This window comes from Leucoraja erinacea, chromosome 25 (assembly GCF_028641065.1).
Source record: "Leucoraja erinacea ecotype New England chromosome 25, Leri_hhj_1, whole genome shotgun sequence".
Classification (NCBI taxonomy): domain Eukaryota; kingdom Metazoa; phylum Chordata; class Chondrichthyes; order Rajiformes; family Rajidae; genus Leucoraja; species Leucoraja erinaceus.
Genome location: NC_073401.1, coordinates 32,067,756 through 32,091,005, shown reverse-complemented (window position 1 = coordinate 32,091,005; position 23,250 = coordinate 32,067,756). Strand labels below are relative to the sequence as shown.

At 48.8% G+C, this 23,250-nt stretch overlaps 1 protein-coding gene across 11 annotated transcripts in view; it reads right to left on the bottom strand.

Annotated features, from left to right (window-relative positions):
- The window catches only part of ep400 (E1A binding protein p400), a 114,758-nt gene that overhangs the window by 2,188 nt on the left and 89,320 nt on the right, over positions 1-23,250 (bottom strand). For 8 of the 11 annotated variants that reach the window (XM_055655507.1, XM_055655508.1, XM_055655511.1 and 5 more), the window contains 12 exons: positions 22,514-22,570; positions 21,416-21,494; positions 20,659-20,835; positions 18,838-18,886; positions 18,646-18,755; positions 17,445-17,649; positions 15,591-15,736; positions 14,273-14,386; positions 13,535-13,730; positions 10,890-11,047; positions 7,755-7,943; positions 5,390-5,467 (listed from right to left, as the gene is read on the bottom strand). In XM_055655507.1, the coding sequence (XP_055511482.1) occupies positions 5,390-5,467; positions 7,755-7,943; positions 10,890-11,047; positions 13,535-13,730; positions 14,273-14,386; positions 15,591-15,736; positions 17,445-17,649; positions 18,646-18,755; positions 18,838-18,886; positions 20,659-20,835; positions 21,416-21,494; positions 22,514-22,570 (1,558 nt within the window). The remainder of the gene's footprint in view (positions 1-5,389; positions 5,468-7,754; positions 7,944-10,889; positions 11,048-13,534; positions 13,731-14,272; positions 14,387-15,590; positions 15,737-17,444; positions 17,650-18,645; positions 18,756-18,837; positions 18,887-20,658; positions 20,836-21,415; positions 21,495-22,513; positions 22,571-23,250) is intronic. The other 3 variants (XM_055655509.1, XM_055655512.1, XM_055655515.1) reach the window with 3 other exon arrangements.

The following is a 23,250-nucleotide window of genomic DNA, read 5'->3' as shown; positions in this document are numbered from 1 at the left end:
TGGGATTTAGACTTCTCTCTACAGATCAGGCCTGGTAAATGATCCAGCGAACTCACTACTATGCTGGAGAACATGGATAGGTGACGTTTCACAGAGTGCTGGAGTAACTCAGCAGGTCAGGCAACATCTGTGGAGAACATGGATAGGTGACGTTTCACAGAGTGCTGGAGTAACTCAGCGGGTCAGGCAGCATCTGTGGAGAACATGGATAGGTGACGTTTCACAGAGTGCTGGAGTAACTCAGCGGGTCAGGCACAATCTATGGAGCTAAGGAAATAGGCAACGTTTCGGGCCGAAACCCGGAGTAGGGTTTCGGCCCGAAACGTTTGCCTGTTTCCAGAAGGGTTTCGGCCCGAAACGTTGCCTATTTCCTTAGCTCCATAGATGCTGCTGCACCATAACTCAGTGGGTCAGGCAGCATCTGTGGAGAACATGGATAGGTGACGTTTCACAGAGTGCTGGAGTAACTCAGCGGGTCAGGCAGCATCTATGGAGAACATGGATAGGTGACGTTTCACAGAGTGCTGGAGTAACTCAGCGGGTCAGGCAGCATCTGTGGAGAACATGGATAGGTGACGTTTCGGGTCGGGACCGTTCTTTGGGACCCTGCAGGGAATGTTGGTTAGGAGGTCAATAAACTTCTTTTACCACTGCCAGACGATCTTCAGTATGCATGTATCGAGCGTGTACGAGGGCTCCGCTTTACATCACAGCCACAAGACAACATCTCTGACAGTACAGCACTCTCTGGGTGCTGCCCGGGAATAACTGCCTGGCTAAACCTTGGGGGAAGACGGACAACACAACCTTTTCACCGCGGGGTTATACGGCAAATCACTGATTCTTCATCTGAGGAGACTAGGTGCTGCAATATTGATGTTCGTTCCGATTTAGAAATAGCTAGCATGGCGGTTTACTGGTGGATATAATCTAACCTAAACTCAACTAGTATTGGTTTATTATTGTCATGGGTAAGGTCATCATATCTTAAGGCACAAAAGCAGAATTAGGCCATTTGGCCCATCCAGTCTACTCTACCATGCGATCATGGCTGATCTAGGTTTCTCTCTCAACCCCATCTCCCCATATCCATGGACAGACCCTTATTAATCAAAAATCAATCTCCGCTTTAAAAATACCAAATAACGGCCCCCACCACTGTCGGTGGCAATGGATTCCACAGATTCACCACCCTCAGGCTCACCTGGAGTACATTCCTCCTTCATTGTACCAAAGTGTCGTTTTGCACGCAATCCTGGCAATTCATACAACATCAGGCAGAGCCAAAGAGAAAATAAACAGAATGCAGAATCGGGTGTGAAAACCCCAGAGGAAGTGCAGATTTTAAAAATAGTGCAAGACCCACAAGCAGGTAGATTGGAAGATTGGGAATTGGTTTTTAGCATTTGAAGGATCCATTCAGTCGTCTGATAACAGCGGGGAATAACCTGCTCCCGAATCTGGAGGTAACGCTTTTGCATCGTCTGCCCAAAGGGAGAGGGGAGAAGGAGGATTGACCGTGGTGTGAGTGGCCCTTCATTGTGTTAGCTGCGTCCATAAGCAGTGTGAAGTGAAGGTTTGTTAGAACGCAGGTGCAGAAATTAAGATGGAGGCACAAGAGACAGCAGACGCTGGAATCTTGGGCAAAAGACAGTGCGGGGAAAAAAACTCAGCAGGCCAGGCAGTATCTCTGGAGGGAATGGACAGACTGAACTGAGCTGGGGCGAGGTCTTTTTTAGAGCAGAGAAAGAAAAATGCAATGAAAGATTTATTTTCCCCCAAAATACAAAAGAAAACTGGCAGAAAGATCCGTAGCCAGAAGACAAAGAGTCAAATTGGGGGGAAAGAAAGAGATGAGTGCTGTGCAGTGAGTGATGCAGAATGGTGGCATAATAGACTCAACCACAACTTGCAAATGGCAGCTGGATAGGTATATAAAAGTGGAGAGGACTTAGTAACATAGACAATAGGTGCAGCAGGAGGCCATTCGGCCCTTCGAGCCAGCACCCCCATTCAATATGATCATGGCTGATCATCCAAAATCAGTACCCCGTTCCTGCTTTTCCCCCATATCCCTTAATTCCGTTAGCCCGAAGCTAACTCCCTCTTGAAAACATCCAGTGAATTGGCCTCCACTGCCTTCTGAGGCAGAGAACTCCACAGATTCACAACTCTCTGGGAGAGAAGGTTTTTCCTCATCTCAGTCCTAAATGGCGGACCCCTTATTCTTAAACTGTGGCCCCTGGTTCTGGACTCTCTCAACATCAGGTCAGGCAGTATCTCCACTTAAGTCATAGATTGAAGGTGAGAGAAACAATGATGTCATTTTGAAGTCTCATGACGAGTCTACGTGAAGAACCCGCCAGCCCGCATGCGCGACAATACGTCGGCGCATGGCGTGAGATTCGACTGGGGAAATGGACGTCGGGATTGTTCCGATGTTAGGGAAGTCCAGGACAAGGGGTCACAGCTTAAGGATAAGGGGGAAATCCTTTAAAACCGAGATGAGAAGAACTTTTTTCACACAGAGAGTGGTGAATCTCTGGAACTCTCTGCCACAGAGGGTAGTTGAGGCCACAGTTCATTGGCTATATTTAAGAGGGAGTTAGATGTGGCCCTTGTGGCTAAAGGGATCCTGGAGAGAAGGCAGGTACGGGATACTGAGTTGGATGATCAGCCATGATCATATTGAATGGCGGTACAGGCTCGAAGGGCCGAATGGCCTACTCCTGCACCTAATTTCTATGTTTCTATAAATGTCTATTTAAGAAGGAACTGCAGATGCTGGAAAATCGAAGGTAGACAAAATTGCATTAGTGATAGGAGTAGAATTAGGCCATTCGGCCCATCGAGTCTGCTTCACCATTCAATCATGGCTGATCTATCTCTCCCTCCTAACCCCATTCTCCTGCCATATCCCCATAACCCCTGACACCCGCACTAATCAAGAATCTATCTATCTCCACCTTAAATATATCCACTGACTTGTCCTCCACAGCCGTCTGTGGCAACAACACTGGTGTTTTTACACTGGTGATCTATGCAATTTGAGAGCGATTTTCAGATCCAAGTCTCCAGCTCTTTTGGGACATAATATCTTTCTGCTGTTTGGTGTTGGGGGTAGGTTGCTGATGTCAGCTGCATGTTCACTCATCAAAAGGAATTCACTTCTTCACCCAGAGAGTTGTGAATCTGTTGAATTCTCTCCCACTGAAGGCAGTGGAGGCCAATTCACTGGATGTTTTCAAGAGAGAGTTAGATTTAACTCTTAGGGCTAACGGAATCAGGGGATATGGGGAGAAGGCAGGAATGGGGTACTGATTGTGGATGATCAGACACAATCACATTGAATGGTGGTGCTGGCTCAAAGGGCCGAATGGCCTACTCCTGCACCTGTTGTCTGTGTTTGTGTGTTTCCCCGTGACCTGCCTGGGTTTCTGTGCGGTAACCCCAGGATCCTGTTGCTCTGTGTCGGTGGTGGCTGTGAGATAAGAGTGGGTCCGTGAACGGTTGTGTTGTTGTTGCGGGCGCTGTGCATGCGTGGTGGCGCGTGTGTGTGTGTGTGTGTGTCTGCGTGCGTGTGCGTGTGTGTGTGCGTGCGTGCATGTGTGTGTGCGTGCGTGTGTGCGTGTATGTGTGTGTGTGTGCGTGTGTGTGTGTTTGGCAGGTTACACACGCATGTATTGGGTGTCATGGTACACCAGTCATTGAAGGTAGGCATGCAGGTGCAGCAGGCAGTAAAGAAAGCGAATGGTATGTTAGCTTTCATTGCAAAAGGATTTGAGTATAGGAGCAGGGAAGTTCTACTGCAGTTGTACAGGGTCTTGGTGAGACCACACCTGGAGTATTGCGTACAGTTTTGGTCTCCTAATCTGAGGAAGGACATTCTTGCCATAGAGGGAGTGCAGAGAAGGTTCACCAGACTGATTCCTAGGATGTCAGGACTGTCTTATGAAGAAAGACTGGATAGATTTGGTTTATACTCTCTAGAATTTAGGAGATTGAGAGGGGATCTTATAGAAACTTACAAAGGGGTTGGACAGGCTAGATGCAGGAAGATTGTTCCCGATGTTGGGGAAGTCCAGGACAAGGGGTCACAGCTTAAGGATAAGGGGGAAATCCTTTAAAACCGAGATGAGAAGAACTTTTTTCACACAGAGAGTGGTGAATCTCTGGGAATTCTCTGCCACAGAGGGTAGTTGAGGCCACAGTTCATTGGCTATATTTAAGAGGGAGTTAGATGTGGCCTTTGTGGCTAAAGGGATCAGGGGGTATGGAGAGAAGGCAGGTACGGGATACTGAGTTGGATGATCAGCCATGATCATATTGAATGGCGGTGCAGGCTCGAAGGGCCAAATGGCCTACTCCTGCACCTAACTTCTATGTTTCTATGTTTCTATAATTTGGTGCAAGTGGTCTGTGGCTTCATTCAGCTGCTCTGAAGATTGAGGCGCATGCGGGCTGGCAGGTCCTTCACATAGTCTCTCACTCCAACTTCCCATAAAGACCAAAGTTCAAGCAGTAAGTTCTTGTTTAATCTTTCTATTAAAGGATGCCCGGGGCAAGAAGGTGGTGGGTGCCATGAACGTGCTGGTGGGGTAGTGGCTGAAGTGGATGTGGATAGGCAAGGGACGGAGGGATGTGGGTTGTGTGCAGGCAGATAAGTGATGATCTTGGCATCATGTCTAGCACAGACAGTGTGGGCACAAGGTCCTGTTCTTTTCCTGCATCGTTCTACCTTCTATGTTTCTATGTCTGGACAATATGGGCAGGAATGCTTCAGGTCGAGACCCATCTTCAGACTCACGAGTGGTTTCCTCCTGTGCTGTATGTGTCCACGCTCACAAGCTGCTCCCCACAATCTTCACCTCATCTCATCAATACAGGAGCTGCATCTCATGGGAACAAGAGGGCAGCGGTAGAGTTGCTGCCTCATAGCGCTTGCAGCGCAGGAGACCCGGGTTCCATCCCGACTACGGGCGCTGTCTGTACGGAGTTTGTACGTTCTCCCCGTGATCTGCGTGGGTTTTCTCCGAGATCTTCGGTTCCCTCCCACGCCAAAGACGTACAGGTTTGTAGGTTAATTGGCTTGGTATAAATGTAAAGTGTCCCAAGTGTGTTAGTGTGCGGGGATCGCTGGCCGGTGTGGACTCAGTGGGCTGAAGGGCCTGTTTCCGCACTGTATCTCTGAAACTAAACGTAACAAACTAAAAGCAGTGTATCAGAGGCATGCAGAAGATCAACTGGCAGGGCAAGGAAAGTGCAGAGAGGAGGAAAGAAATATTGGCGGCGGCAGAGACAAAGGCAAGGTTCCTCTCCCACTGGTGAAACTTGAGAGAGACGGCCAGCTGTGCAGAGATTGTAGATACATGCGAGGAGGTGCAGGTACCTGGTGAGCAGTGGATACCATCTGCTGGAGACTTCCCACTGTTGCTTGCTGCTGAACCATTTGTGGAAGTTTGGTAACCTATTGAACAACAGCAGTTTAATGCAACCTTCAGGCACTTGGAAGAATTATTTAAGAAGGAACTGCAGATGCTGGAAAAAGGGAAGGTAGACAAAAATGCTGGGGAAACTCAGCGGGTGAGGCAGCATCTGTGGAGCGAAGGAATAGGCGAAGGTGGACAAAGATGCTGGAGAAACTCAGCGGGTGAGGCAGCGTCTATGGAGCGAAGGAATAGGCGAAGGTGGACAAAAATGCTGGGGAAACTCAGCGGGTGAGGCAGCATCTATGGAGCGAAGGAATAGGCGAAGGTGGACAAAAATGCTGAAGAAACTCAGCGGGTGAGGCAGCATCTATGGAGTGAAGGAATAGGTGACGCTTCGGGTCGAGACCCTTCCGGGTCTCGACCCGAAACGTCACCTATTCCTTCGGGGTCGAGACCCGAAACGTCACCTTTTTCCATCGCTCCATAGATGCTGCCTCACCCGCTGAGTTTCTCCGGCATTTTTGTCGACCTTGGAAGAATGATTTAGTTTCCAGAGCAACAGGCGATGGAGGAGAGTGTAATCGTAAAAATAAATAAGAGGAAATGATGAGAAGACACAAGGGGGATAGAGAAAGAAGAAGTAGTCGTGGCTGGACAGAGCAAAATCTAAGCAGAGTGTCCACCGCACTCTGAAGAGAAGCAGTAAGAGTCAGATTCCACACCGCAGATCAGCAGAGGTATGATGTGGAGGAAGGAACAGCAGATGGTGGTATACACTGAAGATAGACTCAAAATGCTGGAGTAACTCCAGACAATCTGAAGAAGGGTCTCCCATTCCTTCTCCCCAGAGATGCTGCCTGTTCCGCCGAGTTACTCCAACATTTTGCGTCTATCTTTAGCAGCGGCAAGCACAGAGTTAAAGCTACGTCACATTCTAGGTTCAATATGTGTCTGCACAAGTAATAGCTCAGAGGCAGAGCTGTCCTTTCAACCATCTGAAACAGAGCACAGGCTGAGTTCTCCAGCATCAGAACAAGTTCACAGTGATTATCTATACTCCCCCCGCTTCAACCAGAGAGTTCTTCAACCAGAGAGTTGTGAATCTGTGGAATTCTCTGCCACAGAAGGCAGTGGAGGCCAATTCACTGGATGTTTTCAAGAGGGAGTTAGATTTAGTTCTTAGGGCTAACGGAATCATGGGATATGGGGAGAAGGCAGGAACGGGGTACTGATTGTGGATGATCAGCCATGATCATATTGAATGGCAGTGCTGGCTCGAAGGGCCGAATGGCCTACTGCTGCATCTAGTTTCTATGTTTCTAACGAAGACCAGGAATGCCACTAGCTTAATGTAAATAATTATCACTAATTATGATGAGATTTTATCTGAAAATCTTTCGTTAAGAAGTGCCAGGACTTCAATGTAGCCTGTGGACATAAGGAACTGCAGATGCTGGTTTACACAAAAAAGGACACAGAGTGCTGGAGTAACTCAGCGGGTCAGGCAGCATCTGTGGAGAACATGGATAGGTGACGTTTCAGGTCGGTACCATTTACAATAATGCAATAGTGTATAGGAAGGAACTGCAGATGCTGGTTTACAGGGAAGAAAGACACAAAAGTGCTGGAGTAACTAAGCGGGTCAGGCAGTATCACTGGAGAGGTATAGGTAACATTTCGAGTCGAGACCCTTCTTCAAATGGTCACGTTTACTAGAATGATTTAGGAATGAGTGGGTTAGCATGATGAGCATTTGACAGCACTGGGGCCTGTACTCGCTGGAGTTTAGAAGGTTGAGGGGGACCTCATTGAAACGTACAGAATAGTGAACTGCATAGATAGAGTTTCCACTGGTAGGAGAGTCTTGGGCCAGAGGTTACAGCCTCAGAATTAAAGGGTGCTCTTTTAGAAAGGAGGCAAGGAGGAACTTCTTTAGTCAGAGGGTGGTTAATCTGTGGAACTCATTGCCACAGACGGCTGTGGAGACCAAGTCAGTGGATATTTTTAAGGCAGAGATAGACAAATTCTTGATTAAAACCGGTGTTAGGGTTATGGGGAGAAGGCAGGAGAATGGGATTAGGAGGCAGAGATCATGATTGATTGGTGGAGTGGACTCGATGGGCCGAATGGCCTAATTCTGCTCCTAGAACGTGTCAACTTGTTTACTGATCAGATGATGGTGCATCTCCAGATATAGAAGCTCTCACACTGCCCAGGGGTGAACACAGATATATAAACTCTGACACACTGGCCAAGGGGTGAAGCAGTCCCGGCTGCCAGTGTCACACATTGTGTAACAGGGTGGCCTGGACTCTGTAACGTTACCTGGAGCTGTGCCTGCATCTGCTGTGGTCCTCCCTGCTTCTGGCTCTGAGCACTCAGGAACTGCGGCTTTATCCCAGACTGAAGCTGGTTGGTATTGTATGTCACCTTCTGCTGTTGTTGCTGCTGCTGCTGCTGCACCGGCTGCTGCTGCTGCTGCTGCTGTGACTGCACAGTAACTTGCTGTGCTATCTGCAGTGGGGTGCAAACAACAGACGCACCTTAGAACGTATCTTACCCGTCCCCCCGTCCCCGCACCATAGCCTGATACGTGGGGACAAATCCCAACACTGCTCCGCATGCACTTTACAGGTTGGTGCTGACTACATCACTGAGAGAGAGACCCCTTCCACCCCTGCAACGGACTGTTCCAGCAGCTACGGTCAGGCAAACGCCTCCGTTCTGTAGTGAGAAGGAGAGGTTGAGTGATTTTTCCCGGGCAATTCGAGTAAACGCCCTTAACTTCAGAACGGATTATGTAAAAGAATATGTGTGTTATGATTGTGAGACACAGAAGTCCGCGAGCATTGCCACTTTCATTTCACTGCACAAGTATGTGACAAAAAAGACTTGACTTGAGATGACACAAAAAGCTGCAGTCACTCAACAGGGCTCTGGAGAGAAGGAATGTGTGACGTTTCGGGTCGAAACCCTTCTGCAGGGATATGAGAGATATTGTGGAGAGACAAAGAACAACGAATAAAAGATATGCAAACAGGCCATTGTAAACTGTTTGTTGGGTGAAAACGATAAGCTGGTGCAACTCTGGTGGGGGAGAGGGAGAGGGGGAGAGGGAGAGAGAGAGAGAGAGAGAGAGAGAGGGAATGCCGGGGTTACTTGAGGTTAGAGAAAACAATATTCATACCACTGGGTTGTAAGCTGCCCGAGCGAAATATGAGATGCTGTTCTTCCAATTTGTGTTTAGCCTCTCACTGACAATGGAGGAGCCTGGATGACCACAATCCCTTCCTTACAATGGAATGGCCATGGCATACAACTGGATCTCCACCCAAAGACCAACCAACCAACGTGCGTGTAGTTGAGTTTAGAGATACAGCGCGGAAACAGGCCTCTCGCCCCAACCAGCGATCCCTGCACACCAACACTATCCTACACACTCAATACAAGCAGTTTTATTCGTCTAGGGACAATTTACAAACTTTAGCAAACCCGCACGTCTTTGGAGTGTGGGACTAAACTCGGACATCCCGGGGAAAGTTCAAAGTTCAAATGCATTTGTCACGTGCACCATCAGGTGCAGTGTAATGTAATTGACCATGCAGGGTGACAATTAAAAAAGGACCCAACACAGACATCCACCACTGTAGTGGAAACCCACGCAGATCACGGGGAGAACGTACAAACTCTGTACAGACAGCACCCGTGGTCAAGATCGAACCCGGGTCTCTACCGCTGCACCACCCTAGTGTGATACATGGGGACCAATCCCAACACCATGCCTCGCTCACACAGGTTACAGGCTGGTGCTGACTACAACACAAGCCTGGGCGGCCACAAGCCAAGAGTGGGATCACCAACCCAACCCCCAACAAGGTATCCATCCCAGGTACACAAAAAAGCTGGAGAAACTCAGCGGGTGCAGCAGCATCTATGGAGTGAAGGAGATAGGCAACGTTTCGGGCTGAAACGCGTCTGAAGAAGAGTTTTGGCCCGAAACGTTGCCTATCTCCTTCGCTCCATAGATGTTGCTGCACAAGCTGAGTTTCTCCAGCATTTTTGTGTACCTTCGATTTTCCAGCATCTGCAGTTCCTTCTTTAACAAGGTATCCATTCTACAACCCCACTCCTCCAACAATACCCACAACTGCACCTTAGAAGGAAAATAGGAAGTCAGACAACAGTCAACGAGGGAGTGGGTTGAGACAGAGCGATGGTGGGAGGGCTCAGAGAGAGGTTGAGTGTACGATGGTTCACTGGCTTTCTCTGGCCACAGGCAAAGTCTCTCCGGCATTCCCACGCTTGGATTTCAAGAGAGAAAAAAACAGCTGGAGTAACTCAGTGGGTCAGTCAGCATCTGTGGAGAACATGGATAGGTGACGTTTCACAGAGTGCTGGAGTAACTCAGCGGGTCAGGCAGCATCTGTGGAGAACATGGATAGGTGACGTTTCACAGAGTGCTGGAGTAACTCAGCGGGTCAGGCAGCATCTGTGGAGAACATGGATAGGTGACGTTTCACAGAGTGCTGGAGTAACTCAGCGGGTCAGGCAGCATCTGTGGAGAACATGGATAGGTGACGTTTCACAGAGTGCTGGAGTAACTCAGCGGGTCAGGCAGCATCTGTGGAGAACATGGATAGGTGACGTTTCACAGAGTGCTGGAGTAACTCAGCGGGTCAGGCAGCATCTGTGGAGAACATGGATAGGTGACGTTTCACAGAGTGCTGGAGTAACCCAGCGGGTCAGGCAGCATCTGTGGAGAACATGGATAGGTGACGTTTCACAGAGTGCTGGAGTAACCCAGCGGGTCAGGCAGCATCTGTGGAGAACATGGATAGGTGACGTTTCACAGAGTGCTGGAGTAACTCAGCGGGTCAGGCAGCATCTGTGGAGAACATGGATAGGTGACGTTTCACAGAGTGCTGGAGTAACTCAGTGGGTCAGGCAGCATCTGTGGAGAACATGGATAGGTGACGTTTCACAGAGTGCTGGAGTAACTCAGTGGGTCAGGCAGCATCTGTGGAGAACATGGATAGGTGACGTTTCACAGAGTGCTGGAGTAACTCAGCGGGTCAGGCAGCATCTATAGAGCTAAGGAAATAGGCAACGTTTCGGGCTGAAACCCAGAAGGGTTTCGGCCCAAAACGTTGCCTATTTCCATAAGGATTTCGGCCCCGAAACGTTGCCTCTTTCCTTCGCTCCATAGATGCTGCTGCACCATAACTCAGTGGGTCAGGCAGCATCTGTGGAGAACATGGAGGTGACTTTTGGGGTGGAGACCCTTCTTCCATATGTCTTCATGGACTAAATGGAGGGACACAGATCCTGTGCGGGCAGATTCATAGGTGTTGGCAGCATGTTCGGCACGGTGATAGAGGGCCGAAGGGCCTGCTCCTGTGCTGTTCTCCCTCTAACGGTCTGAGAAGTTCACGCGGGGGCGCTGGAGGACATGCAGCCTACCTTCTGCTGCGCAGTGATTGCAGCAGCCTGCACGGATGCCTGTCCCTGCGACTGGCTGGCCTTCTGCTGCTGCTGCTGCTGCTTGAGCTTCAGAAACTGCTGCACTTGCATTTGTGATAAGTGTGACGGCATGGCAGCCTTCACCACCGTCTGCCCTCCTGCAGAGACAAGACAGTTCATTACCAGCGAGGAACACGTCAGCGCTAGCGCTGGGATCGAGCCAGTGCTTCAACCCGCTACACGTAATCACTCCCTCATTCACTTTGTGCAGGAAGGCATTGTAGATGCTGGTTTAAACCAATGATAGACACAAAAAGCTGGAGTAACTCAGCAGGACAGGCAACACCAAAATATCATCTATTCCTTCTCTCCAGAGATTGGTTCTGATTACGCCTGCTTTTTGTGCCTGCTCTCATTCACTTTCACCAGTTTACAACTGTAATCCCTCCATGAAACTGGTGCGCTCCCATGCTGAGAAGTGTATTCTGCACTCTACATCTTCCCCTTTGCTCTGCCTATTGTACTAGAGTTTGACTTGATAGTATTTATATGAATGATACTGGATTGTCACGTGTACCTGGGGTTCCCCTAGATAGAGTGAAACGCTGTGTTGTGCGTACACAAGTGTCGTCACGAGTCGGTGCCAACAAAGTTACACACGTACCTGCCGCTGACGTAGCAGCGGGCCCATCTCAGTCACAGCAAGAGGAGTCGAGTATAGGAACAAAGAGGTCCTTCTGCAGTTGTACAGGGCCCTAGTGAGACCACACCTGGAGTATTGTGTGCAGTTTTGGTCCCCAAATTTGAGGAAGGACATTGTTGCTATTGAGGGAGTGCAGCGTAGGTTCACCAGGTTAAATCCCGGGATGGCGGGACTGTCATATGATGAGAGAATGGAGTGGCTGGGCTTGTATACTCTGGAATTTAGGATGAGAGGGGGTCTAATTGAAACATATGATTATTAAGGGTTTGGACACGCTAGAGGCAGGAAACATGTTCCCGATGTTGGGGGAGTCCAGAACCAGGGGCCACAGTTTAAGAATAGGGGGTAAGCCATTTAGAACGGAGATGAGAAAACACTTTTTCACCCAGAGTGGTGAGTCTGTGGAATTCTCTGTCTCAGAGGGTGGTGGAGGCTGGTTCTCTGGATACTTTCAAGAGAGTGTTGGATAGAGTTCTTTAAGATAGTGGAGAAGGGGTATGGGGAGAAGGCAGGAACGGGGTACGGATTGCATTTCACATTTGTCTCTGTACTGGCTCGACAATGGACAATCCTGCAAATTGAATGTCATATGGCACTGAATCTGAATCCGATTGGAGCATGATCAGCCATGATCGGACATTGAATGTTTGTTGCTGACTCTTTTTATCCTCTCGATTTATGGCCTATTTACAGTGTGCTATGTTTACATATTGTGTTGTAGCTGCAGCAAGTAAGAATGCCATTGTTCTATCTGGGACACTCTTGATTCTTGGGGCAGAAGCCGCCCAGGAGGCCATGGAGCCTCGCGGATAGAACGCGGTGCGGCAGATGGGGGTGCCGGTGGTAACAAAGGCGGGGCACGTGGCAACCTTTTTTTAGGGAACAAAGGGGGACCTGGTGAATCCTCCACCATTTATTATATTAATTTTACAATGTACTAGGTTTACCACCATTGGGGTTGTAGCTGCAAAGCAAGTGAAGGGGGGGGGGGGGAATGCCATTGTTCTATCTGGGACCTCTTGATCTTGGGGGGGGGGACCACCATGGGGGGGGGGGGGAGAGGGAACAAAGGAGGGACCGCCCAGGGGGCATGGGGGGGGGGGGGGGCCTCGCGGATAGAACAAAGGAGGGACCTGGTGCAGGGGGGGGGCCACCACACAGGGGGGGGGGGGGGGGGGGCCAGAGAGGGCAAAGGACCCTGGTGGGGGGGCCACCATGGGGGGGGGGGGGGGGGAAGAGAGGGAACAAAGGAGGGACCTGGTGAAGGGGGGCCACCATGGGGGGGGGGGGGGGAACAAAGGAGGGACCTGGTGAAGGGGGACCTGGTGAAGGGGGAGGGAACACAGGGGGGACCTGGTGAAGAGGGGGGGAGGGGGGGGGGGGGATGAAACAAAGGGGGACCTGGTGCGGGATACTGTGTAACTTGGTGAGCAGCCTTTATGTTGCCACTATTCGCATACCGTGGGAATATAAGCAAAGAATATCACAGTGACAATCAAGTATTTATCCATTCGTTCCTTCCACCACTAGGACTCACCGACCACCACCCTCCCATGTATTTTATTCTCCTCACGTTGCCACCAACCTCCACTAGAATTTAACATCAGGAGCGATTAACTATGGCCAATTAACCTACCAAGTTGCAGACCTTTGGGCTTGTAGCCAGGAGACTGTGATGCGGGCATTCCACACAGGCAGCTTTGAATGCATCTTACTCTACCAGCTGCTCCACCACAGGTTATTGGCAAGTGTATTAAATTTGACTATTGATTAATACAGACCCTTCAGCTCATCGAGTCTATGCTGACCATCGATCGATCGATTGATCACCCGTTCACACTATTCCCATCGTCACATCCACTCCCTCTACGCCAGAGGCAGAATATCTCCGGCCATCACTCTGAACGTGACTTTAGATGAAGCAAGTGGAAGAGTCCATTACCTGTGGATCCTTTCTGCGGCTGTCCGATGGCCATGCTGATTCCCGCCACGGTGACAGGGAGCGTGGTCACACCGGAGGAGACGACCGCCGTGGGCACGGACACGACAGGCGGCTTGGTCAGCGTGACTTGAGCAGTGGCTGCAGGCTGTGCCTGAATCTGGCCTTGAGCTTGAACCTGTGACGTGGACACTCTGGCCTGGACGGGCAACACACACACACACACACAGATAATCACAGGATTATTTCACAAAGCAAAGCCACGCAAGCCTCACAAGTCCATACCTCCCTCATAAGGAGGAGCACAATCAGGTCATTCGGCCCATCGAGTCTACTCCCCCATTCAATCACAGCTGATCTCCAGTCCCTTTCCCTCTCAAACCCATTCTCCTCTCTTCTCCCTGTATCCTTTCACACCCTAACTAATCAAGAAACTCCACTTACAAAGCACCCAATGACTTGGCCTCTACATCCGTCTGCGGCAATGAATTCCACAGATTCGCCAACCACACAGTTTGGATATACAGATATACGAAGGGAAACAGGCCCTTCGGCCCACCTAGTCCACGCCGACCAGCGATCATCCCATACACTAACTAACACTATCCTACACACTAGCGACAATTTACAATTTTTACCAAGGCCTATTAACCTGCAGCGACACTACATGGTTCCATGTTAGAAGCACCCGCACATCTTGTTGAAGCAGTAACTATATTGACAGTGGGAAGTCCAACTTACAATGCGAGCTACAGGGAGATTGGTTACAGGACCAGTCAGGACACCACTCCTTTGTGTCACCTGTGCCAACTGCTGCTGCTGTTGCTGCTTCTGCTTCAGTTTTAGTAAATGATCCTAGCCAAAAGAAAATGATACGTCAGATAGTTCCACGCGTTTTCAATAAACGCATGCTGTTTAGTGAGAAATTCAAAGATAGACACAAAATGCTGGAGTAACTCAGTGGGGCAGGCAGCATCTCTGGACAGAAGGAATGGGTGATGTATCGGGTCGAGACCCTTCTTCAGACTGATGTCAGGGAAGGGGGCGGGACAAATATAGAATGTAGGCGGAGACAGTAAGATTGGTGGGTGAACTGGGGATGGGGAGCGGTTGGGGAGAGAAAGCAAGGTCCACTTGAAGTTAGAGAAGTCAATGTTCATACCGCTGGGGTGTAAACTACCCAAGTGAAATATGAGGTGCTGTTCCTCTAATTTGCGCTGGGCCTCACTCTGACAGTGGAGGAGGCTCAGGACAGAAAGGTCAGTGTGGGAATGGGAGGGGGAGTTGGTGCTGGGTTGAAGTCATATCCTTGACGTGAGAGATACAGGAAATGCAGCTCAACTGGGCATTTCCACTATTATTCCAGCAAAAGAAGGAACTGCAGATGTTGGTTTACAAACAAAAAAAACACAAAGTGCTGGAGTAATTCAGCGGGTCAGGCAGCATCTGTGGAGAACATGGATAGGTGACGTTTCACAGAGTGCTGGAGTAACTCAGCGGGTGCAGCTGCATCTATGGAGCTAAGGAAATAGGCAACGTTTCGGGCCGAAACCCTTCCGGGTTTCGGCCCGAAACGTTGCCTATTTCCAGAAGGGTTTCGGCCCTAAACTTTGCCTATTTCCTTAGCTCCATAGATGCTGCTGCACCATAACTCAGCGGCCCAGGCAGCCTATGTGGAGAACATGGATAGGTGACGTTTCACAGAGTGCTGGAGTAACTCAGCGGGTCAGGCAGCATCTGTGGAGAACATGGATAGGTGACGTTTCACAGAGTGCTGGAGTAACTCAGCGGGTCAGGCAGCATCTGTGGAGAAACATGGATAGGTGACGTTTCACAGTGCTGGAGAAAAGAGGAGGGGCAGGACAAATCATGGCAAGTGATGGGTTGATCGGCAAAAACTTGGGCAAAGGCCAGAAAAGAAAAGGCAAGAAAAAAAGTGGGAGGAAAGGATAGAAGATGCCTGAAATGTGAAGCCAGAGGAAGGAATATAGGTGGAAGGTTGTGAGGTGGGGGGGGGGTGAGATCACATTCTTGCACGGAGCTGCGGGTTGAATCTTACCGGCAGCTTCTGCACCCCCTTCAGCTGAGCCGTGGCCTGAGACTGGGGCTGGATCTGTTGCACCTGCACGGGAGCAGTCTGCGGTTGTCTGAAGAGCTGGATCTGTGCTTGAGGAATGGGTTTCCCAGTGGTCCCAATGCCTGCAGCTGAAGAATAAAATCACTTCAGCAAACTCACAACGATCACTCTGGGCGGCATCACACACCAAACAAGTTTAAAACGGCTCGAAAAATAAACGTACAAGACGGGATTGTTGGTATTGAAAGGCTTGGCGATCGTCCGCTCGGTCCACATTAACCAACCTGACCTCCCGGTGGCTCAGCACTTCAACTCCCCCTCCCATTCCCAATACGACCTCTCTGTCCTGGGTCTCCTCCATGGCCAGAGTGAGGACCACCGGAAATTGGAGGAGCAACACCTCATATTCCGCTTGGGCAGTCTGCACCCTAGTGGCATAAACATTGAATTCACCAATTTCCGGTAGCCTTTGCTGTCTCCTCCCCTTCTAGCTCTCCCTCAGCCCTCGGGCTCTTCCTCTTCCTTTCTTCTTCTCCCCCCCCCCCCCACCCTACATCAGTCTGAAGAAGGGTTTTGGTCCGAAACGTTGCCTATTTCCTTCGCTCCATAGATGCTGCTGCACCCGCTGAGTTTCTCTGGCACTTTTGTCTACCTGCTATATAAACAGATCTATACTGTACATGAATACAATCTAGTACAAACTCAAGTCCAATAGGTAGAACAGAGGGGAAGATACAGAGTGCAGGATATAGTTCTCAGCATTGTAGCGCATCAGTTCCACAGACAAAGTCCAATGTCCACAATGGGGTAGAGGTGAATCGGACAGGACCCTAGCGTGTGGAAGGGCCGTTCAGAAGGGTGGTAAGTAGCACCCTTACAATAGACAATAGGTGCAGGAGGAGGCCATTCGGCCCTTCGAGTCAGCTCCGCCATTCAATGTGATCATGGCTGATCATCCCCAATCAGTACCCTGTTCCTGCCTTCTCCACATATCCCATGACGCTATCTTTAAGAGCCCTATCTAGCTCTCGCTTGAAAGTATCCAGAGAACCGGCCTCCACCGCCCTCTGAGGCAGAGAATTCCACAGACTCACAACTCTCTGTGTGAAAAAGTTTTTCCTCGTCTCCGTTCTAAATGGCCGACCCCATATCCTTAAACTGTGGCCCCTGGTTCTGGACTCCCCAGCATCGGGAACATGTTTCCTGCCTCTAGCGTGTCGAAACCCTTAATAATCTAATATGTTTCAATGAGATGCCCTCTCATCCTTCTAAACTCCAGCGTATATAAGCCACAAAAGTGTCGTAGTTGGCGTACCTGGGGTATACAAGCTGCAGACGTGTACAAGTATACCGTATATAAGCCACAGAAGTGGTGTACAGTGTACCTGGGGTGTACAAGCTGCAGAAGTGTACAAGTATAGCGTATACAAGCCACAGAAGTGCTGTAGTTGGCGTACCTGGGGTATACAAGCTGCAGACGTGTACAAGTTTACCGTATACAAGCCACAGAAGTGCCGTAGTCGGTGTACCTGGGGTATACAAGCTGCAGACGTGTACAAGTTTACCGTATACAAGCCACAGAAGTGCCGTAGTTGGCGTACCTGGGGTATACAAGCTGCAGAAGTGTACAAGTTTACCGTATACGTGTAAGTTTACCGTATACAAGCCGCAGGAGTGCCGTAGTTGGCGTACCTGGGGTATACAAGCTGCAGAAGTGTACAAGTATACCATATACAAGCCACAGAAGTGCTGTAGTTGGTGTACCTGGGGTGTACAAGCTGCAGAAGTGTACAAGTTTACCGTATACAAGCCACAGAAGTGCCGTAGTTGGCGTACCTGGGGTGACCTGTGTAACCAGCGACCTGGTCTGGCTCTGCACCGGGGTCAGGTTGGTAGACACCACTGCCGCGGCTGTTACTGGGGCCATTGCGGCACGAACCCCCTGGTTGTTGCCGATGGCCACCACCTCTGTGGTAGCAGCGGATGCAGCTGTCGTCCTTTGCTGTGCATGCACGCCCTGGGTTGGGCCGCCACCTGCCGGCTGGAAATCAAAGTCAGATACATCAATAGAAGAATAAAACCTGTCCACACGGCAGGGGTAGAGAGAGTAAACGTACCCAGAGTAGGGGAATCAAGAACCAGAGGATTAGGTTTAAGGTGAGAGGGGAAAGATTTAATAGGACAACTTTCTCCCCGCAGAGAGTGGTGGGTGTATGGCACGAGCTGCTAGAGGAGGTAGTTGAGGCAAGATTTAAAAGGCATTTCGAGAGGTACGTGGATAGGAAAGGTCGCTGACCAACGATCACCTGTTCATTAGTTCTATCCCACACGTCAGGGATAATTTACAGAAGCCAATTAACCTACATTCCCGCACGGATTTGGAATGTGAGAGGAACTCGGAGCAACCGGAGAAAACACAAGCGGTCACAGGAAGAACGTGCAAACTCTATACAGACAGCAAACTGTAGTCAGGATGGAAGCGGGGTCTGTGGCGCTGGGAGGCAGCAGCTCTATCATGGTAGGTTGCTCAGTGTAGGCTGAAATATTTACAGCAAGTCGCTACGTGGAGATGTCAGCCAATATTCATCCGATGTAATCGATGTCATTGATCAGATGTAATCGATGTCATTGATCAGATGTAATCGATGTCATTGATCAGATGTAATCGATGTCATTGATCAGATGTAATCGATGTCATTGATCAGATGTAATCGATGTCATTGATCAGATGTAATCGATGTCATTGATCAGATGTAATCGATGTCATTGATCAGATGTAATCGATGTCATTGATCAGATGTAATCGATGTCATTGATCAGATGTAATCGATTGATCAGATGTAATCGATGTCATTGATCCGATGTAATCGATGTCATTGATCAGATGTAATCAATGTCATTGATCAGATGTAATCGAGAAACTTGACCAGAAAAGGGGCTGCCCTCTCACAAAGTGACACTACACTGAGCATTTTAGTTTGAATGTTAGCGTTGTACTCGAGTACATTTAAGAATAGCTAGGTGTTGATGCACTTACGGTTAGGGTCCCAGGGATAACCTGCTGGGTGAGCCGTTTGTTTATGGGCTGGAAGGTACTCTGCTGGCCCCCTGCTGCTGTGTTCACAATGGTACTGCCTCCGACTGTGGCTGGAAAAGCAACGGGAAGCCATGAGAGTGGAGCTACTACGTCAGGTTTGCCCAACATACTCCTCACAAAGCAGCTACTTACCCGTCTGGATATTGGGTGTACTGGGGGCTGTTTTGATAGCTCCAGCCTGCTTCAAAGCACAAAAGGAAATTATTTTTAGTGACATAACGAAGTACGGTAGAAATACGAATCCATGGTTTAGGGAAACCGGGCAGTGCAGCGGTAGAGTTGCTGCCTCACAGCGCCAGAGACACGGGTTCTATCATGGCTCTGGCTGATGTCTGTATGTTCTGCCTGTGACCTGCGTGGGTTTTCTCCGGGTTCTCTGGTTTCATTCCACATTCCACAGACATACTGGTTTGTAGGTTAATTTGCTTCAGTAAAAACTGTAAGATTCAGATTCAGATTCAGATTCAATTTTAATTGTCATTGTCACTGTACAGTACAGAGACAACGAAATGCATTTAGCATTTCCCTGGAAGAGCGACATAGCAAAATTGTCCCTAGCGTGAAGTATAGTGTGGGCGTCGATTGCTGGTCAGCATGGACTTGGTGGGCCGAAGGGCCTGTTTCCGTGCTGCATCTCTAAAGTTTCTACTTAGGCAACACAACATTCATTTTTACTGGACCAAAAGGAAAACTAATCTGCAATATTTGATTCCCTTTCAGTCTGTAAAAGATAGTCAACAGAGTACTTTGAACTGCATTCCGTTTTGTAATACACAAATTATGGTGACAATTTCCACGTAACGTGATAATGTTGTCAATTAAGGAATAAATATCAGACAGGATAATGGGAATAACTCCAGTGTTCCACATGAATACAATGTCATGCAATCTATCGTCACTACCTGGGGCAAAAACAATTAGCATCTCATCTGAACGAACGACGGCACCTATGACAATGGAAGTGATTCATTTACAATGATTAAAATATGCAGCATAGAAACAGGCCCTCTGGCCCACCCAGCCCATGCTGATCATCGATCACCCGTTTGTTCGTTCACACTAGTTCTATGTTAGCCCACTTTCACATCCACTCCCTGCACACTAGGGGCAATGTACCTACAAACCCACGCGCCTTTGGGATGTGGGAGGAAACCGGAGCACCCTGTGGAAACCCACACGATCACGGGGAGAATGTGTGCATCTATAGCGAGCTGTGGAAGTCGGGAACACGCTGCGTCAGAGAACATTGTAGGTAAAGTGGAAGGGAAATTAATAAATATTTTAAAAAGAGATCGGTAGACAAAAATGCTGGAGAAACTCAGCGGGTGAGGCAGCATCTATGGAACGAAAGAATATGTGACGTCGCCTACTCCTCTGTTCCACAGACGCTGCCTCACCCGCTGAGTTTCTCCAGCATTTTTGTTTACCTTCGATTTTTCCAGCATCTGCAGTTCATTCTTAAAAGAAGAGATTGCTAGGTTAAAGGGGCACAAGGTTTCAGAGGGGAAAATCAAGAGGGGGAGGGTGCTGGCACAGACACGGTGGGCTGATCAGTCTTCCATATAGACAAGTGTATGACTCCCACCACCATATGGGTGGCACGGTGGCACAGCTGTAGAGTTGCTGCCTCACAGCGCTAGAGACCCGGGTTCCATCCTGACCATGGATGCTGTCTGTACGGAGTTTGTATGTTCTCCCTGTGATCTGCGTGGGTTTTCTCTGAAATATCTGGTCTCCTCTGGCGCTCCAAAGACGTGCAGGTTTGTAGGTTAATTGGCTTGGCATAATTGTAAATTGTCCCCAGTGTGTGTAGGATAGTGCTAGTGTGCTGGTCGGCACGGACACGGTGGGCCGAAGGGCCTGTTTCCGCGATGTATCTCTAAACTAAACAAACTTGCACACAGTATCTCTATATTTGCTGATGGGACAACAGAAGAAAGGCCACTTTCTTACCAGCGCTGCAGTGTTGGCGACCGTGGATGCAGCAGTCTGCACTACAGCTTGCGACTGCTGAACCACTGCAGCCTGAGCCTGTGAGCCCTGTTGCTGCTGAACAGCTGCCTGGGTAGTTTGCTGAGCCTGCTGTTGCTGCTGTGCCAGGTGTTGCGCCCTCTGCTGCTCCGCTAATGCCTACAAGTGTGTTCAGAGAGAAAGCAACATCATCATGAATACAGGAAGGAGAAAATGAAAATACAATACAAATGTATTCCTCACATGCACCAACTAAGGTGCAGTGAAATGAATTTACCAGCAGCGATGCAACTGAAAAAATACCACAATACACAATAGAATCTTTTCCCCTTCACCTATAACATGGTGCCCATAAATGAAAGCAGTCTCACCAACGTCTTATACAACTGCAACATGACCTCCCAACTTCTCTACTCAGTTCTCTTGACCGATGAAGGCCAATGTGCCAAAAGCCTTTTTGACCACCTTGTCTACCTGCGACTCCACCTTCAAGGAACCATGCACCTGTACTCCTAGATCCCTCTGCTCTACAACACTCCCCAGAGGTCGACCATTTACTGTGTCGGTCCTGCCCATGTTCGACGTCCCAAAATGCAACACCTCACACTTCTATGTATTAAATTCCATTAACCATTCCTCCGCCCAACTGGCCAATCGTTCCAGATCCTGCTGCAATCGTTCACAACTATCTTCACTATCTGAGTGTGTTAAATACGTGGAGGTTTACGCAAACACTAACCTTCTTCTCTTTTGCTATACGTTCAGCTCGGAGTGAGGCAACCTGGATTGGAGGCAGAGGCTTGTCATAGTTGATGCCACTAAAATAGCAAAAGGAATAAAATGTAACATTCAGTTTTCCACACAATACAATCAAGTGGAACAAAAAGCAAAGAAGCAAGACCATTTAATAGAGGCACATGGAACTACAGATGTTGATTTGCAAAAAAAAAAAAAAAAACCAGAGTGCTGGAGTAAACTCAGCGGGCAGGCAGTGCACCATCAGACAGGGTCAGGCAGAGGATCTATGGAGCTAAGGAAATAGGCAACGTATCTACACCTCGCTGCCTTAGCGCAAAGAAGATCATCAAAGAAGCTCCCATCCTGGTTTCAGTTCCCTGCTGAAACTGGTTGCGCTATTTCATAAGGATTCAGGGACCCCGAAATAGTTGCCTATTTAACTACGCTCAAATTCCATGCAGATGCTGCTGAACCATAACTCAGCGCCGGTGTGGCAGCATCTGTGGAGAACATGGTATAAATTATACGTTGCACTGAGACGAGCAGCTTTTAATTTCATTGTACATGTATAGTGACAATAAATGGGATATCATATATATCATCTGTGGAGAACATGGATAGGTGACGTTTCACAGAGTGCTGGAGTAACTCAGCGGGTCAGGCAGCATCTGTGGAGAACATGGATAGGTGACGTTTCACAGAGTGCTGGAGTAACTCAGCGGGACAGGCAGCATCTATGGAGAACATGGATAGAACGGGAGAGTCTAGGACCAGAGGTCACAGATTCAGAATTAAAGGACACTCCTTTAGAAAGGAGGTGAGGAGTAACTTCTTTAATCAGAGGGTAGTTAATCTGTGGAACTCATTGCCACAGAGGACTGTGGAGGCCAAGTCAGTGGATATTTTTAAGGCAGAGAGACTAATTCTTGATTAGAACGGATGCCAAGGGTTATGGGGAGAAGGCAGGAGAATGGGATTAGGAGGCAGAGATCAGCCATGATTGAATGGCAGAGTAGACTCGATGGGCTGAATGACCTAATTCTACTCCTAAATCAATACTGCTTAAAAAGAAAGCCAGATTAAAGAAAAGTTTCCAAACCTTTCAGCTAACACGGATGCATGTTTTGGATTTTTCTGGAAGGGATTCATTCCAAGCCTAGAAAGAAAAACATTGAAAATTACACGGTTCATACAGAAAAGCTGCTAAATGAGCAACGTTTTGACGTATATGGATGTCTTATTGTCATTATTTATTATTACAATCCCACTTTAAAATGTTACAACTTAGATAAGAATATTCTTCCCAGTAGAATATTTCTTCCTGGCTGTTATCGGGCAACTGAACCATCCTACCAACAACTAGAGAGCAGTCCTGATATTGAGTGGTGGAGTAGACTTGATGGACCGAATGGCCTAATTCGGCTCCTACAACCTTTGAAGTTATCTACCTCATTGGAGACGCTTGGACTATCTTTGATATGACTTTTTCTTGCACTAAACTTCATTTGCTTTTATCCTGTATCTGTACACTGTGGACGGCTCGATTGTAATCATGTGTTGTCTTTCTGCTGACTGGATAGCACGTAACAAAAACTTTCCCCTGCACCTCGGTACACTGACTGAAACTCAAGAATGGACACAGGGAGGTGGTGCGAGTGTGCCGTTCTCCTGCCTCTGCCCTAACCCACCCTTCCTGGTCAATTTGTCCCTTCCCACCCGCACCACCCCCTCCCCGGGCACTTTCCCTTGCAACCGCAAGAGATGCTACACTTGTCGCTTTACCTCCCCCCTCGACTCCATTCAAGGACCCAAGGAGCCTTTCCAGGTGCGGCAGAG